Consider the following 14,674-nt stretch of genomic DNA (forward strand, 5'->3'; position numbering starts at 1 on the left):
TCGCAGGCGATGAGTCGAGGAGTCGACGGCGGAGTGCGGCTACAGAGATTGCAGGAGGTTTAGTGGCGACACATGAAAATAAAAGAAAGAAAGGAGGAAAATGAAAAAATAGGGAAAAAAACTCATGGGACTACTAGTGTCGTGAGTTTTGTGACTTAGGTTTAATGACCGAATAATGACCACTAAACATACGGGACTAGTAGTCTCATATGTTTCAAAGAGTTAATTTAGCAAAACCGACTTCTTTTTTGACTAAAAAGATGTCGGTTTTGCTAATTATTTATCAAAAAAAGTTTTTTTCTTAATAAAAAAACTCAAATCGGGAAAACATCTCCTGGAAGTATTTAAAAAGCGTTTTCCCCCGTCCTTATTTTATCTATATTCACGGGCTGTACAATAGGGCCCAAGACCATGTCATCCCTAGTCTAAAACAAAAGCCCGACATTATGAATCGTCACGAAAATTAGGTGTTCGTCCGCCGGGGTCTTTCTCAGGGGTAGGGTTAGGGTTTCCACGTCTGGCGAAAATGGTAAGATCTTTCATCGGTTAGGGTTCGTGTTTCTTGTTATTTTTGCTTCGGTCTGAGTTTTTTTTTTGTTTGTTTGGAAATGATGAGTGCAGCCATCGCACAAGAGTTACATGATAAAGAAGAAGCTGGCGAAGAAGATGAGGCAGAATAGGCCCATCCCTCACTGGATCCGCATGAGGACCGATAACACTATCAGGTTTTTTTTTCAAGTCTAGGGTTTTTTTATATAGATTTTTTTTTTTGAAATCTGGGGTTTTCATAGAGTTTGGATATCTTATTTTGGTTCTTTTTTTTTAAATTGATTTGTTAGGTACAATGCGAAGCTCAGGCATTGGCGCCGCACTAAGCTAGGGTTTTGAAGCGGCCCAGGTTATCTCCTATCTTCAATCTAGGAAATTTAGGGGTATTTTTTAGGACAAATTTTCAAAAGAGCCCTATTTGCAAACTTATTCCCCAAAACGACTACTTTCAACTTTATTTGTTAAAACCGATCTGGTTTCAACCCCAAGGTTGAAACCAGGTCGGTTTTGGCGAAAAAAGTTCCCAAACTTCACGGGACTTCGAAGTTTGGAAACTTTTTTCGCCAAAACCGACCTGATTTTAACATTGGGGCTTTCAAGTCCTGTGAAGTTTGGCAGCCATTTTGTTAAGCTGCTAAACTTCACGGGACTTGAAGTCTCGTGAAGTTTCAAAGTTTAAAAAACTTCACGGGACTTGAAGTCTCGTGAAGTTTTAAAGTTTAAAAAACTTCACGGGACTTGAAGTCTCGTGAAGTTTCAAAGTTCAAAAAACTTCACGGGACTTGAAGTCCCGTGAAGTTTGAGCTGAATTTCCACGCTCTGGAAATTCAGCATGCAACTTCACGGGACTTGAAGTCCCGTAAAGATGCAGGTTTTAAAAAACATGCACAACCTGCTGTTCATGTTTTTTATATACGCAACGTAACTCCTAAATGCATTACACAACAAATATACATGAAATTTTCGTCATGAATCAATCGATTTACATGAATCAAACAATATATACTGAATCAAACAATAATCACGAAAATACACCTGTGAACAATAATCGATCTCATATACACTGAATTACGACAATATTCTTAAAATCCAGCCATGAATTAAACACGAATCAAACAATACTCACGAAGATCACATATATAAACAATAATTGATCCACAAAAGTATAATATTTGAAAAATCATAAAAGTTACAAATTTCAACAAAATAAGATCACATACAACCAAAAATTTCTCCTCTCCTTCCTCTCCCTCTCTTCCCCCTTCCCCTCGCTATTCCCCGCCCCGCTGATGAGCCTCGATTTCTGAGTATCTGGTTCGTTGTATGAAAGAGCTGAGAAGTATCGATATGCAAAGTGCTGGCTCCATCGTCATCGTCACGTGGCCTACGTCGTCGCGTGTATATTTGCCCAAATGATCGAGACCTGTCCTCACGGATGCAAACTCGTCGACATGAGTCCTTATGAAACGCCAGTGCTATTCTCTGCTTGATCCTGTTGAAGACCCTAACGCCGCCGGATCCTGAATCTCAAACATGTACTCATCAATATCAGCTTCAATGTCATCAAAAGCACGGACCTGTGAGTTAAACAATATATACACAATTTAGTAAATAACATCTTAATAAAAAAATTACTGTTTTAATTTAACTTAGAAACTTACATAATCTCCCTCGATCATCCCACTAGGGATGTAACTATCTGTCAGTGGGCGTGATAGGTGTTTAGCTGATGGTTGTGGGTCACGCGTGATTCATCTACGTGTGACATCCCAATACCAACGCATATATGCGGTATAGTAAATAGCTGTCTCTCGTATCCTGTATGAAATCTCACCTGTGAATCCACCTGTCTATGTAGGTCGCACGGAGTACGACCCAGTCCGTACGATGCGATGTAAGTCGTCGCCTACGATCGATTTGCTCGACAGGATCCGACACATGCTGAGAGAGCAGAAATTGTCGTAGCACAAGGTCGGAGACATGCATCTCCACAATCTCCCAACAGATCAATAAAACTCTGACTCTCCACAAGTCGGGACTATCTCGACAGATGGGTGCAAAAGTATGCATATCGAGCTCCGGCAGTGAATAGGGCCTCCACTTGAACTGAAATAAGATAAAACATTTATCAGTATCAACAATAAAATTATAATATTCATAACGACTCGAGATTTATATTTACATGTTCGTGTTGGAGGTCATCAAGCTCATTTCGGTAAAACTCACGATGTCGCGTCGCTGATTTGTACTTAGCGTACCGCACGTTATACCTATTTGACATAAAGAATATATGAGTACAAATTCAATATGAATAAAATTGTGTGGACAATTATACCTGTATGCCAAAGGAAACTGGCCCTGTAGATCACGGTGCACAAACAAAGTAGGTCGTCCAATATGAATGCGCTCCCATGACCAAATCTGTATCAATGTGCAGCATCCATTGAATTCTTTATTCTGCATCAAGGATACTCTACCCAATTCTCTATATAAGTATGTCAACACCGCACTGTCCCATGATAGTGCTCCGCATACACCAAAATCCTCTAGCAGTAGCAGCCATGATCGGGGAATAACATGCACCCTATCATGGGGCAGTGCGGTGTTGGCATACTTATATAAAGAATTGGGTAGAGTATCCTTGATGCAGAATAAAGAATTCAAGGGATGCTACACATTCATACAGATTTGGTCATGGGAGCGTATTCATATTGGACGACCTACTTTGTTTGTGCACCGTGACCTACAGGGCCAGTTTCCTTTGGCATACAAGTATAATTGTCCACATAATTTTATTCATATTGAATTTGTACTCATATATTCTTTATGTCAAATAGGTATAATGTGCGGTACGCTAAGTACAAATCAGCGACGCGACATCGTGAGTTTTACCGAAATGAGCTTGATGACCTCTAACACGAACATGTAAATATAAATCTCGAGTCGTTATGAATATTATAGTTTTATTGTTGATACTGATAAATGTTTTATCTTATTTCAGTTCAAGTGGAGACCTTATTCACCGCCGGAGCTCGATATGCATACTTTTGCACCCATCTGTCGAGATAGTCCCGACTTGTGGAGCCAGAGTTTCATTGATCTGTTGGGAGATTGTGGAGATGCATGTCCCTGATCGTGTGCTACGACAATTTCTGCTCTCTCAACATGTGTCGGATCCTGTCGAGCAGATCGATCGTAGGCGACGACCTACATTGCATCGTACGAACTGGGTCGTACTCCGTGCGGCCTACATAGACGGGTGGGATTTCATACAGGATACGAGAGACAGCTGTTGACTATACCGCGTATATGCGTTGATATTAGGATGTCACACGTAGATAGATCACGCATGACCCACAGCCATCAGCTAAACACCTATCACGCCCACTGACAGATAGTTACATCCCTAGTGGGATGATCGATGGAGATTATGTAAGTTTCTAAGCTAAATTAAAACAGTAATTTTTTTATTAAGATGTTATTTGCTAAATTATGTATATATTGTTTAACTCGCAGGTCCGTGCTTTTGATGACATTGAAGCTGATGAGTACATGTTTGAGATTCAGGATCCGGCGGCGTTAGGGTCTTCAACAGGATCAAGCAGAGAATAGCACTGGCGTTTCATAAGGACTCATGTCGACGAGTTTGCATCTGTGAGGACAGGTCTCGATCATTTGGGCAAATATACACGCGACGACGTAGGCCACGTGACGATGACGATGGAGCCGGCACTTCGCATGTTGATGGAGCTGATACTTCTCAGCCTCATACAAGGAACGCATGGGGCGGGGAATAGCTGGGGGAAGAGAGGGAGAGGAGGAATTTGGGTTGTATGTGATCATATTTTGTTGAAATTTGTAACTTTTATGATTTTTCAAATACTATACTTTTGTGGATCAATTATTGTTTATATATGTGATCTTCGTGAGTATTGTTTGATTCGTGTTTAATTCATGGCTGAATTTTAAGAATAATGTTGTAATTCAGTGTATATGAGATCGATTATTGTTCACAAATGTATTTTCGTGATTATTGTTTGATTCAGTATTATATTGTTTGATTCATGTAAATCGATTATTCATGGCGAAAATTTCATGTATATTTGTTGTGTAATGCATTTAGGAGATACGTTGCGTATATAAAAAACATGAACAATAGGCTGTGTATGTTTTTTAAAATCTGCAGTTGTCCCGTGAAGTTTAGCAGTTTAACACAATGGCTGCTAAACTTTATGGGACTTGAAGTCTCGTGAAGTTTTGGAACTTTTTTTTGCCAAAACCGACCTTGTTTCAGCCCTGGGGGCTGAAACCAGGTCGGTTTTGACAAATAAAGTTGAAAGGGGTCGTTTTTGGGGAATAAGTTTGCAAACAGGGCTCTTTTGAAAATTTGTCCCTTTTTTAATGAGTGTAATCGTATTATATCGACTTTAGCTTTTGAGCTGAATGAATTTTGGTTATGTGGAGGTTGTTCCTATCCGGCGCTGATGTTTCTTTGAGGGATAATTGACATTTTATTTTTTAGTATATCAGTATTTGTGATATTATTGCGTGGTTGTTCTTTGTTCTTGCAAACGATCGTCATTTTTCTTTCTTTCGATGACATATCAGTAGGTCATGAAACGACCAAACTTGTATAGGACATCTATTTAATAGGATTTCGGTGGGAAATTTCGCTATGTATACAAGAAGTTGATGGTGATGGTTGGTGAATTGGGTTTCCTCTTAGGCACATAAGAAATTTGTAAGTAGGAATTCGAAGGAATATGATGCTTCTTGGAATTCTTAACGAGATCACATGCTGTGGAAATTTGTAAGTAGGAATTCGAAGGAATATGATGCTTCTTGGAATTCTTAACGAGATCACATGCTGTGTGAGGCATGTGGAGAACTACTAAATAGTATGAAACATGGTGGAGCTAAGCTCTTGCTTGGCTCATAGACTTTGTTAGTTAAAATATTTGCATGGATACTTGTTTTTGAGAATGCTGAGAGCGTTTTAGAATGTTGAACACAATCTGACCGTGTGATCCAAATTGTCATCAACACTGAGAATGCCAGGATTTGATTTTTCTTATCCTGTTCCCTAAACATTTGGGTTGGTTCCAATATATATGCTGTTACGAAATGCGTTGAAGATATCAACACTAGTTTAATGGTGCTGTTTGATTTGCCAATTGCGCTTATGTCTATCTCTTGTTGTTGTTATGCCTAGTGTTGGCATCTTCATTGTTGTATTTCTTTTATGTGCCATTTGTGGTGTGCATCAATCCATCGAATTCTATTGCTTGTAACATTCTCACTGTTGATTCTTACCATGTGTATGAACTTTTAACCCCAGTTATCTTAATTATTTGGCGTGATGGTCCATCAGTAGTATTCATCCGTAGATGTATATAAAATTATATGTAGAAAGGGCGGATCTTGGTTCTGCCTACATAGCACTAATTATGTTTTTATACTGTCATTTTGATAATCCATGATTCAGTAGATTCTCTTGGCCTGGTTGGTTGAATAATAAGCGGTATGGGTAACTAAACATCAAGTTTTCATATAAACAAGCAGCGTGTGTAAGCCCAGGGTTTGCATCAGGTTTCGACGCGCACGCGCTTTTAGATCGAGTGTTTTTACGTCTTTGCTTCGGGTATTTTCGTAAATGTTCCGAAGGTAAATCTAGAGCCTGAGCTTTTTATTGTAGTTGCCTCCCCTTCCCCTTGTTAGGAAAGGGGTTTTTCTCATGTTCCAGTTTTGAGAGTTTTTTTTTTTTGGCATAAACTGGTCCAGTTCTGGCCCTATTTTTGTTAGGCCAAAAATGAGGCTTAAAATTGGTTCTTTTTTTGAACCAACCCTCCCTTGGTCCAAAAATGAGGCTAGGACCGTCAGGGTTTGCGAAACACAGCCTAAGAGAAAGGGGCATGCGCGCCCATCTTGGTCCGCAAAAGCAAAGTTAGTTGCCCTTCTCGTATTCAAAGGGAGAGTCTTAAACAATCGCGGCTGCATAGCCTCTCAATGAGACTGGGTGTGCGTCGGATGGGGATTTCTTGTGCAGATCAAGAGACAACGTTATGGGTCGGAGCATCTCGTTGTATATCGCTCACTCTCTAGGTAACCATGCAGGCTTACGTCTGGCTGGGGTGAATGAGTAGAGGGCTTCTTATATCTTTAGCGACCTTTGTTTCATTTCCATCAAAATTCAGACTATTTTTGCTGGAGGGGAAAAAATTTGCATTTGCTGACTTGAAGGTCATTTATTGATTCATGATCTCTCACGTTCTTGTTTGGAGTTAAAGAAACGCTAGTGGAAAAGTGAGCAACTTCGCAAGTCCCCAGCGTCTGAAAATTGATGGCGCGAGCAGAATCGGTGGAAAGATCGAACGTTGAGGAATTGGACGGCAATGTAGCAAGAAAAAAGGAAAAAAATAAAAGAAAGGTGTCTATGAATTTCAATCAGCAAAGCATATGTAAGCACAGATTCAAGATAACGAAAGGCCGAGGCATCCCCTAACCCACTTCAAAATGTTGAAAAGCTTATACACCATACTTCAGCTCAAGCTAAACTTAAAGAACAAGGTGAGTTCCACGTCCACCATGCACAAATGTGGGGGAAAAGAAAAACATCTTCCTAATTCAAGAGCGCGAGCAAATTTCGCTCCTACTCAGTACAAGGCAATTGTACTCCCACCACCTGAAACTTCCTATTTCTAGTGCATTATTAACAATTAAGCAGCAACTTGCTGAGAAACTGTAGAAGACATTGGAAAATGATCATTAATCATCTATTCTGGATTCATTTTTTATGTTTAACTCAAATATTTAAGCAGAAAAGAAATAGGAAACAAAAGAAAACTGAACCCATCATTTTTCATGTTCGTACACAAACGAAGACCCAGTTTCCAGTATACAATTCCAACCCGTATTAATAGTCTAATAACATTTTAATTTGAATGAAAAGCTGCAGCTATAACAGGACAGATAGGGGCAGAACAGAAAGAACAACCCTTGTTCTTTTGTTTTTTCCCAAGTTTGATTTTTAGTCCATCCTTCCCTTCAAAGTTCTTTCCTGCACTTCAGTCGGTGTACTGCAGACGATCAACGAAACATGTCAATATGAAGTAACCATATCCAAATGCATGTTACTGATCACAACAAATTTAGACTTGACGCCCAAAATGGCCAAACACATAGTGGAGTACCAAGTCAGCGCATAAAACATAGGTCACTTTTAGCAGTCGTGACAACTATGTTCAAATTGAGCGTTCAGAAAAAGGTAATTAAAAAACTAAATCCAAGAGTTCGATGACCTCATGAACAAGTTAAAAAATAAAGGAATGCTCGATAAGAGATGTGGACCACAGAGAAATTTATCAAAAGTCGAACCACTACTTCAAACTTTGTATGGTCGAGACAAACTACACATACAAGAGAATCTAATACTAGTGATTGGTGATATTGTTCATCAAAAACCATAAAGAAGAATCTTGTTAAAAAGGATGCTTTTCCTTCTGAAAAGGGCAGGGAAATATAGATCCCAAAGAATAATCCAAAAACATTAACCACTATCAGCAGATTCTAAGGAAAGATATGAGACATTTCCGCTCAGAGCTACTCAGCTTTAAGCACTAGAAAAGAAGAGTCTATGCTTGAGCTGAGAAACTGGTTTTTCCATTACATCATGCAGTTTGCAGTAAATGATAACTGAAATAGTAGTTAGTTTAAACGATAAAAAGGATCTAATGAAAGAAGCCCAAATAGATAGAAAGGGAAAAGGAAAAGGAAAAAAACAAATGTACTTACACAACAAGAACATGTCCTCCCCAACCACTCAAACAGTCACGATCAACAGACGAAAGGAGTGCTTGCGAGATGGTCTCAAACAATTCCTCAGGTTCCTAATAATGGGAAAATATAGTGCATTAATATAGGAAGATACTTCAGGCCACCAAGCATTACATTGGCAATAAAAAATCATTACAAGTAATGCTCTCTGGTTTACTTTTGTTTATGCTTCAGGACAAGTATACAAACTGGCAATAAAAATAAATAATCAGAAATAATGCTTCTTACTTTATTTCATTTCTTCTGTATGCAGTTTCTAATTTTTACACACGTGTGCAGTAAATGTGCTGATAGAACATGCCTCAGCCACATGATGCTTATAGTTGTTTATAAAGACGAAGTATAAAAGCATGCACTTGCATTACATTGGCATCATTTACTAAATTTGCATTTTCTCCCCTTTTTACAATTATAGCATACCCGCAGATCGGCATGCAGAGTATGCATGATCTTGAAAACAGTAATATTCCCATTCTTAGGAGATTAAAAGAAAATGAACAAATCGGATAATAATAAGGGGAAAACATATTATTTTTCTCAAAACAGATATGGCTTACGATATTTTCAATTTAGTAGATTGGCATATTCTCTATGGATACACTTAGTAGACATAGCCATCTTATTATCTTCAATCATTAACCAACACAACCTTGGCTCAACTAAAACTTTGTAAGATTTTTCAGGTAACAGTACTAAACAATGGTCTTATTCGGGATAAGTATGTCTTTCTTACACCATATAAATGCTGATCAGCAATCCACACAATTGCAAAGTATAGGAACCAAATGGAAACCACATATATCTCTTGATACAAGAATCAGGATAGATAGATAACTCAAGGTTTATATTTGCAGCCAAAAAAGTTTTTTTATGGTATAGTAGATGTGGATTTTTTATAGTATAGCAGATGCGGATCAAATTCAAAGTTTTTCTTTTTCTAGGAGAAAAAAGAAGGGGGATTCAATTTCAACAGCTAGTATGATAAAGTAGAAGCAATATCAATAACCAAACAAATGAACTGAGAAAGACTACTAACCATATCAGGTTTGTACATTGACTCACAAGCACCATAGAGAGATTCGGAAGCTGTGCCAGAAACAACAAAGTCCTTGGCAAGTTCCCTGCATATAAAAACAGCCTACTGATCATGCAAGTGCAAGAAGGACAGCCAAAAAAAAAGAAGGGGGCTAAGAGACATGTGGTTTAATGATAGTTAAGGTAACAAAGTTTAGTCAATCTGAGACCAAACATGTTAATGTGCTATTTTTAAAAAGTATGTGATTCTAACGAATTGTTCCTATATGTAGTTATGTACAAAACTGATACTCCCTGGACTAGATTATTGTCTCCCTCTCTCTTGGCTTTCATGTTGTCCTAATATCATATGACTGTGCATAATGCATATGCATGTGTTGTTTATGTGTTATGTTGTTTATGTGTTATGCCTCCTGGCAAGTGCATACTTGAAACACGTGTTAGAATATTGGTTCCTCAAGCAGTAACAATAGAGATTTTGATTAAGCTGGTGATGAAAAAATGAAACATAATCAATAAATTTACCATCCACCTCATTGCTACACAGAGTAAAGGGATAGGAAAAAAAAATCATACTTGGCACCGAGGCAGTCCATGGTGCATATGAATGGCACATTATCGTCTCCTAATCCAGCAATCACAGGTTGACAAAAATATGGGCCAAATCTATAAGAAAAAATACATCAGAATTCACCAGTCAGACATATTAACTAAAAGTTTGTAATATAGCAACGATGAAACCAATTTACGGAACAAATCAAATGAAAACTTTGAAGGCATAAAAGAATATCGAGGAATAGACATAAATGCTAACTTTAACGATACACAACATTATGTACATTCTAATATTGCTATTGCAAATATGATCAACGAGAGAGAACTTAAAAGAGCTACTAATTATCAGCATATCATTGAATAACCAAATTAAGACAGAAATGGAGTATGTAATGTCTAGGACATTTCAAACACCAAGCACATCTTAACGAACACACTCTCTATGACTTGTTATCATTGAGAACACAGGAAGTCTGTAGCTTAGGTCCTTAGGATAGCAAGCTCAAAACTTCGTTGGATGTGCTAAACCTATGACTGATAATTCAGGCCATTGTGACAGGAATATTGATAATGATGGCACAACATAACTACCCACCCTTACCAAAGGGACTTATTTGGGCATCAAATCACATGCTTGGATGAATGACACTACAATAACGACCCGAAATGCCTGGTAGCATGCGCTTCAGTACCAGATCTGGAGGGGTAGAGGTAGTCATAAGCATAAACAAACACACACCAACAAATAAAAACTCAAATGACTAAGGATGGCCTTCAACTTAAATAGTTTCTCCATTACACTATCAGAGACGAAGAAAAATAACTCAAAGCAGCAAGGATTGACCTAATAATCGAGATCCTCCATCATATTTTCATCTAAAATCAAAAATCCGGATGCATAACGAGTACAGAACACAATTTCCTTGTTCAATCATTCAAGCAAAAAAATAAAAATAAAAATCCAAGATGTAACTCTTGCAATCATGACTAAAAGCTGATACCCAAACATACATTCTTAGAGCTAATGTTGGTTCCAAAAACTGTTCTGGTAGTATTCTCCTTAGACATAACGAGTACAGAACACAATTTCCTTGTTCAATCATTCAAGCAAAAAAATAAAAATAAAAATCCAAGATGTAACTCTTGCAATCATGACTAAAAGCTGATACCCAAACATACATTCTTAGAGCTAATGTTGGTTCCAAAAACTGTTCTGGTAGTATTCTCCTTAGAAATCTTGTTAAAAAGGATGCTTTTCCTTCTGAAAAGGGCAGGGAAATATAGATCCCAAAGAATAATCCAAAAACATTAACCACTATCAGCAGATTCTAAGGAAAGATATGAGACATTTCCGCTCAGAGCTACTCAGCTTTAAGCACTAGAAAAGAAGAGTCTATGCTTGAGCTGAGAAACTGGTTTTTCCATTACATCATGCAGTTTGCAGTAAATGATAACTGAAATAGTAGTTAGTTTAAACGATAAAAAGGATCTAATGAAAGAAGCCCAAATAGATAGAAAGGGAAAAGGAAAAGGAAAAAAACAAATGTACTTACACAACAAGAACATGTCCTCCCCAACCACTCAAACAGTCACGATCAACAGACGAAAGGAGTGCTTGCGAGATGGTCTCAAACAATTCCTCAGGTTCCTAATAATGGGAAAATATAGTGCATTAATATAGGAAGATACTTCAGGCCACCAAGCATTACATTGGCAATAAAAAATCATTACAAGTAATGCTCTCTGGTTTACTTTTGTTTATGCTTCAGGACAAGTATACAAACTGGCAATAAAAATAAATAATCAGAAATAATGCTTCTTACTTTATTTCATTTCTTCTGTATGCAGTTTCTAATTTTTACACACGTGTGCAGTAAATGTGCTGATAGAACATGCCTCAGCCACATGATGCTTATAGTTGTTTATAAAGACGAAGTATAAAAGCATGCACTTGCATTACATTGGCATCATTTACTAAATTTGCATTTTCTCCCCTTTTTACAATTATAGCATACCCGCAGATCGGCATGCAGAGTATGCATGATCTTGAAAACAGTAATATTCCCATTCTTAGGAGATTAAAAGAAAATGAACAAATCGGATAATAATAAGGGGAAAACATATTATTTTTCTCAAAACAGATATGGCTTACGATATTTTCAATTTAGTAGATTGGCATATTCTCTATGGATACACTTAGTAGACATAGCCATCTTATTATCTTCAATCATTAACCAACACAACCTTGGCTCAACTAAAACTTTGTAAGATTTTTCAGGTAACAGTACTAAACAATGGTCTTATTCGGGATAAGTATGTCTTTCTTACACCATATAAATGCTGATCAGCAATCCACACAATTGCAAAGTATAGGAACCAAATGGAAACCACATATATCTCTTGATACAAGAATCAGGATAGATAGATAACTCAAGGTTTATATTTGCAGCCAAAAAAGTTTTTTTATGGTATAGTAGATGTGGATTTTTTATAGTATAGCAGATGCGGATCAAATTCAAAGTTTTTCTTTTTCTAGGAGAAAAAAGAAGGGGGATTCAATTTCAACAGCTAGTATGATAAAGTAGAAGCAATATCAATAACCAAACAAATGAACTGAGAAAGACTACTAACCATATCAGGTTTGTACATTGACTCACAAGCACCATAGAGAGATTCGGAAGCTGTGCCAGAAACAACAAAGTCCTTGGCAAGTTCCCTGCATATAAAAACAGCCTACTGATCATGCAAGTGCAAGAAGGACAGCCAAAAAAAAAGAAGGGGGCTAAGAGACATGTGGTTTAATGATAGTTAAGGTAACAAAGTTTAGTCAATCTGAGACCAAACATGTTAATGTGCTATTTTTAAAAAGTATGTGATTCTAACGAATTGTTCCTATATGTAGTTATGTACAAAACTGATACTCCCTGGACTAGATTATTGTCTCCCTCTCTCTTGGCTTTCATGTTGTCCTAATATCATATGACTGTGCATAATGCATATGCATGTGTTGTTTATGTGTTATGTTGTTTATGTGTTATGCCTCCTGGCAAGTGCATACTTGAAACACGTGTTAGAATATTGGTTCCTCAAGCAGTAACAATAGAGATTTTGATTAAGCTGGTGATGAAAAAATGAAACATAATCAATAAATTTACCATCCACCTCATTGCTACACAGAGTAAAGGGATAGGAAAAAAAAATCATACTTGGCACCGAGGCAGTCCATGGTGCATATGAATGGCACATTATCGTCTCCTAATCCAGCAATCACAGGTTGACAAAAATATGGGCCAAATCTATAAGAAAAAATACATCAGAATTCACCAGTCAGACATATTAACTAAAAGTTTGTAATATAGCAACGATGAAACCAATTTACGGAACAAATCAAATGAAAACTTTGAAGGCATAAAAGAATATCGAGGAATAGACATAAATGCTAACTTTAACGATACACAACATTATGTACATTCTAATATTGCTATTGCAAATATGATCAACGAGAGAGAACTTAAAAGAGCTACTAATTATCAGCATATCATTGAATAACCAAATTAAGACAGAAATGGAGTATGTAATGTCTAGGACATTTCAAACACCAAGCACATCTTAACGAACACACTCTCTATGACTTGTTATCATTGAGAACACAGGAAGTCTGTAGCTTAGGTCCTTAGGATAGCAAGCTCAAAACTTCGTTGGATGTGCTAAACCTATGACTGATAATTCAGGCCATTGTGACAGGAATATTGATAATGATGGCACAACATAACTACCCACCCTTACCAAAGGGACTTATTTGGGCATCAAATCACATGCTTGGATGAATGACACTACAATAACGACCCGAAATGCCTGGTAGCATGCGCTTCAGTACCAGATCTGGAGGGGTAGAGGTAGTCATAAGCATAAACAAACACACACCAACAAATAAAAACTCAAATGACTAAGGATGGCCTTCAACTTAAATAGTTTCTCCATTACACTATCAGAGACGAAGAAAAATAACTCAAAGCAGCAAGGATTGACCTAATAATCGAGATCCTCCATCATATTTTCATCTAAAATCAAAAATCCGGATGCATAACGAGTACAGAACACAATTTCCTTGTTCAATCATTCAAGCAAAAAAATAAAAATAAAAATCCATGATAAAATATAGTTTAAAAAAACTCGCATTTCACTGTTCCTCACTGCCTCTCCATGTCAGTGTTTCTCACTGCCTCACAGCAGGATAAAAAGGAGGAAAGGGGGAGAAATTAGGAAAGAAAAAAGAAGAGAAGAAGAGAAAGATGAAGAAGGTTGTGAAAAGGATGATAAAATATAGTTTAAAAAAACTCGCATTTCACTGTTCCTCACTGCCTCTCCATGTCAGTGTTTCTCACTGCCTCACAGCAGGATAAAAAGGAGGAAAGGGGGAGAAATTAGGAAAGAAAAAAGAAGAGAAGAAGAGAAAGATGAAGAAGGTTGTGAAAAAGAAAGGGAATAGAGGAATTTCACCGTAAATTCAACTCAACCAAAGGTATAAGTCGTTCTCTTTATTGATTTTCTTTGCTTTGAAGGGGTTGATGTCTTGATTTCTTAAGGAATTGAGGGGGGGGAAAAAGAGAAAAACAAATACTTGACCACCGTCGAGGGCCGTCATCAACCCCAATCGCCCGGGAGCCTCGGCGTCGTGAGACACTCTGGCGATGGAGCAGTG

General features: G+C 37.6%; 2 protein-coding genes across 2 annotated transcripts in view; one reads left to right on the forward strand and one right to left on the reverse strand.

Annotated features, from left to right (window-relative positions):
• On the forward strand, positions 628-888 carry LOC109832443 (60S ribosomal protein L39-1-like). The gene is made up of 2 exons (XM_020399802.1): positions 628-725; positions 840-888. Exons 1-2 carry the CDS (start codon positions 640-642, stop codon positions 886-888), a joined length of 135 nt encoding a protein of 44 aa, XP_020255391.1. The 5' UTR covers positions 628-639.
• Positions 7,376-14,674, reverse strand: part of LOC109835707 (proteasome subunit beta type-3-A) — an 11,651-nt gene continuing 4,352 nt past the window's right edge. Inside the window, exons 4-7 of the mRNA XM_020403706.1 lie at positions 13,179-13,268; positions 12,604-12,688; positions 11,526-11,620; positions 7,376-7,625 (exon numbers count right to left, since the gene is read on the reverse strand). Of these exons, the coding sequence (XP_020259295.1) occupies positions 7,577-7,625; positions 11,526-11,620; positions 12,604-12,688; positions 13,179-13,268 (319 nt within the window). The 3' untranslated portion in view covers positions 7,376-7,576. The remainder of the gene's footprint in view (positions 7,626-11,525; positions 11,621-12,603; positions 12,689-13,178; positions 13,269-14,674) is intronic.

Source organism: Asparagus officinalis, chromosome 3 (assembly GCF_001876935.1).
Source record: "Asparagus officinalis chromosome 3, Aspof.V1, whole genome shotgun sequence".
NCBI lineage: Eukaryota > Viridiplantae > Streptophyta > Magnoliopsida > Asparagales > Asparagaceae > Asparagus > Asparagus officinalis.

What these genes read in the sequence shown, in the direction of transcription:
- LOC109832443 (XM_020399802.1), top strand. Translation starts at nt 640, where the DNA reads ATGATAAAGAAGAAGCTGGCGAAGAAGATGAGGCAGAATAGGCCCATC. An exon ending in AGGACCGATAACACTATCAG is followed by an intron (nt 726 to 839) that starts GTTTTTTTTTCA and finishes TTGATTTGTTAG; the next exon opens with GTACAATGCGAAGCTCAGGC.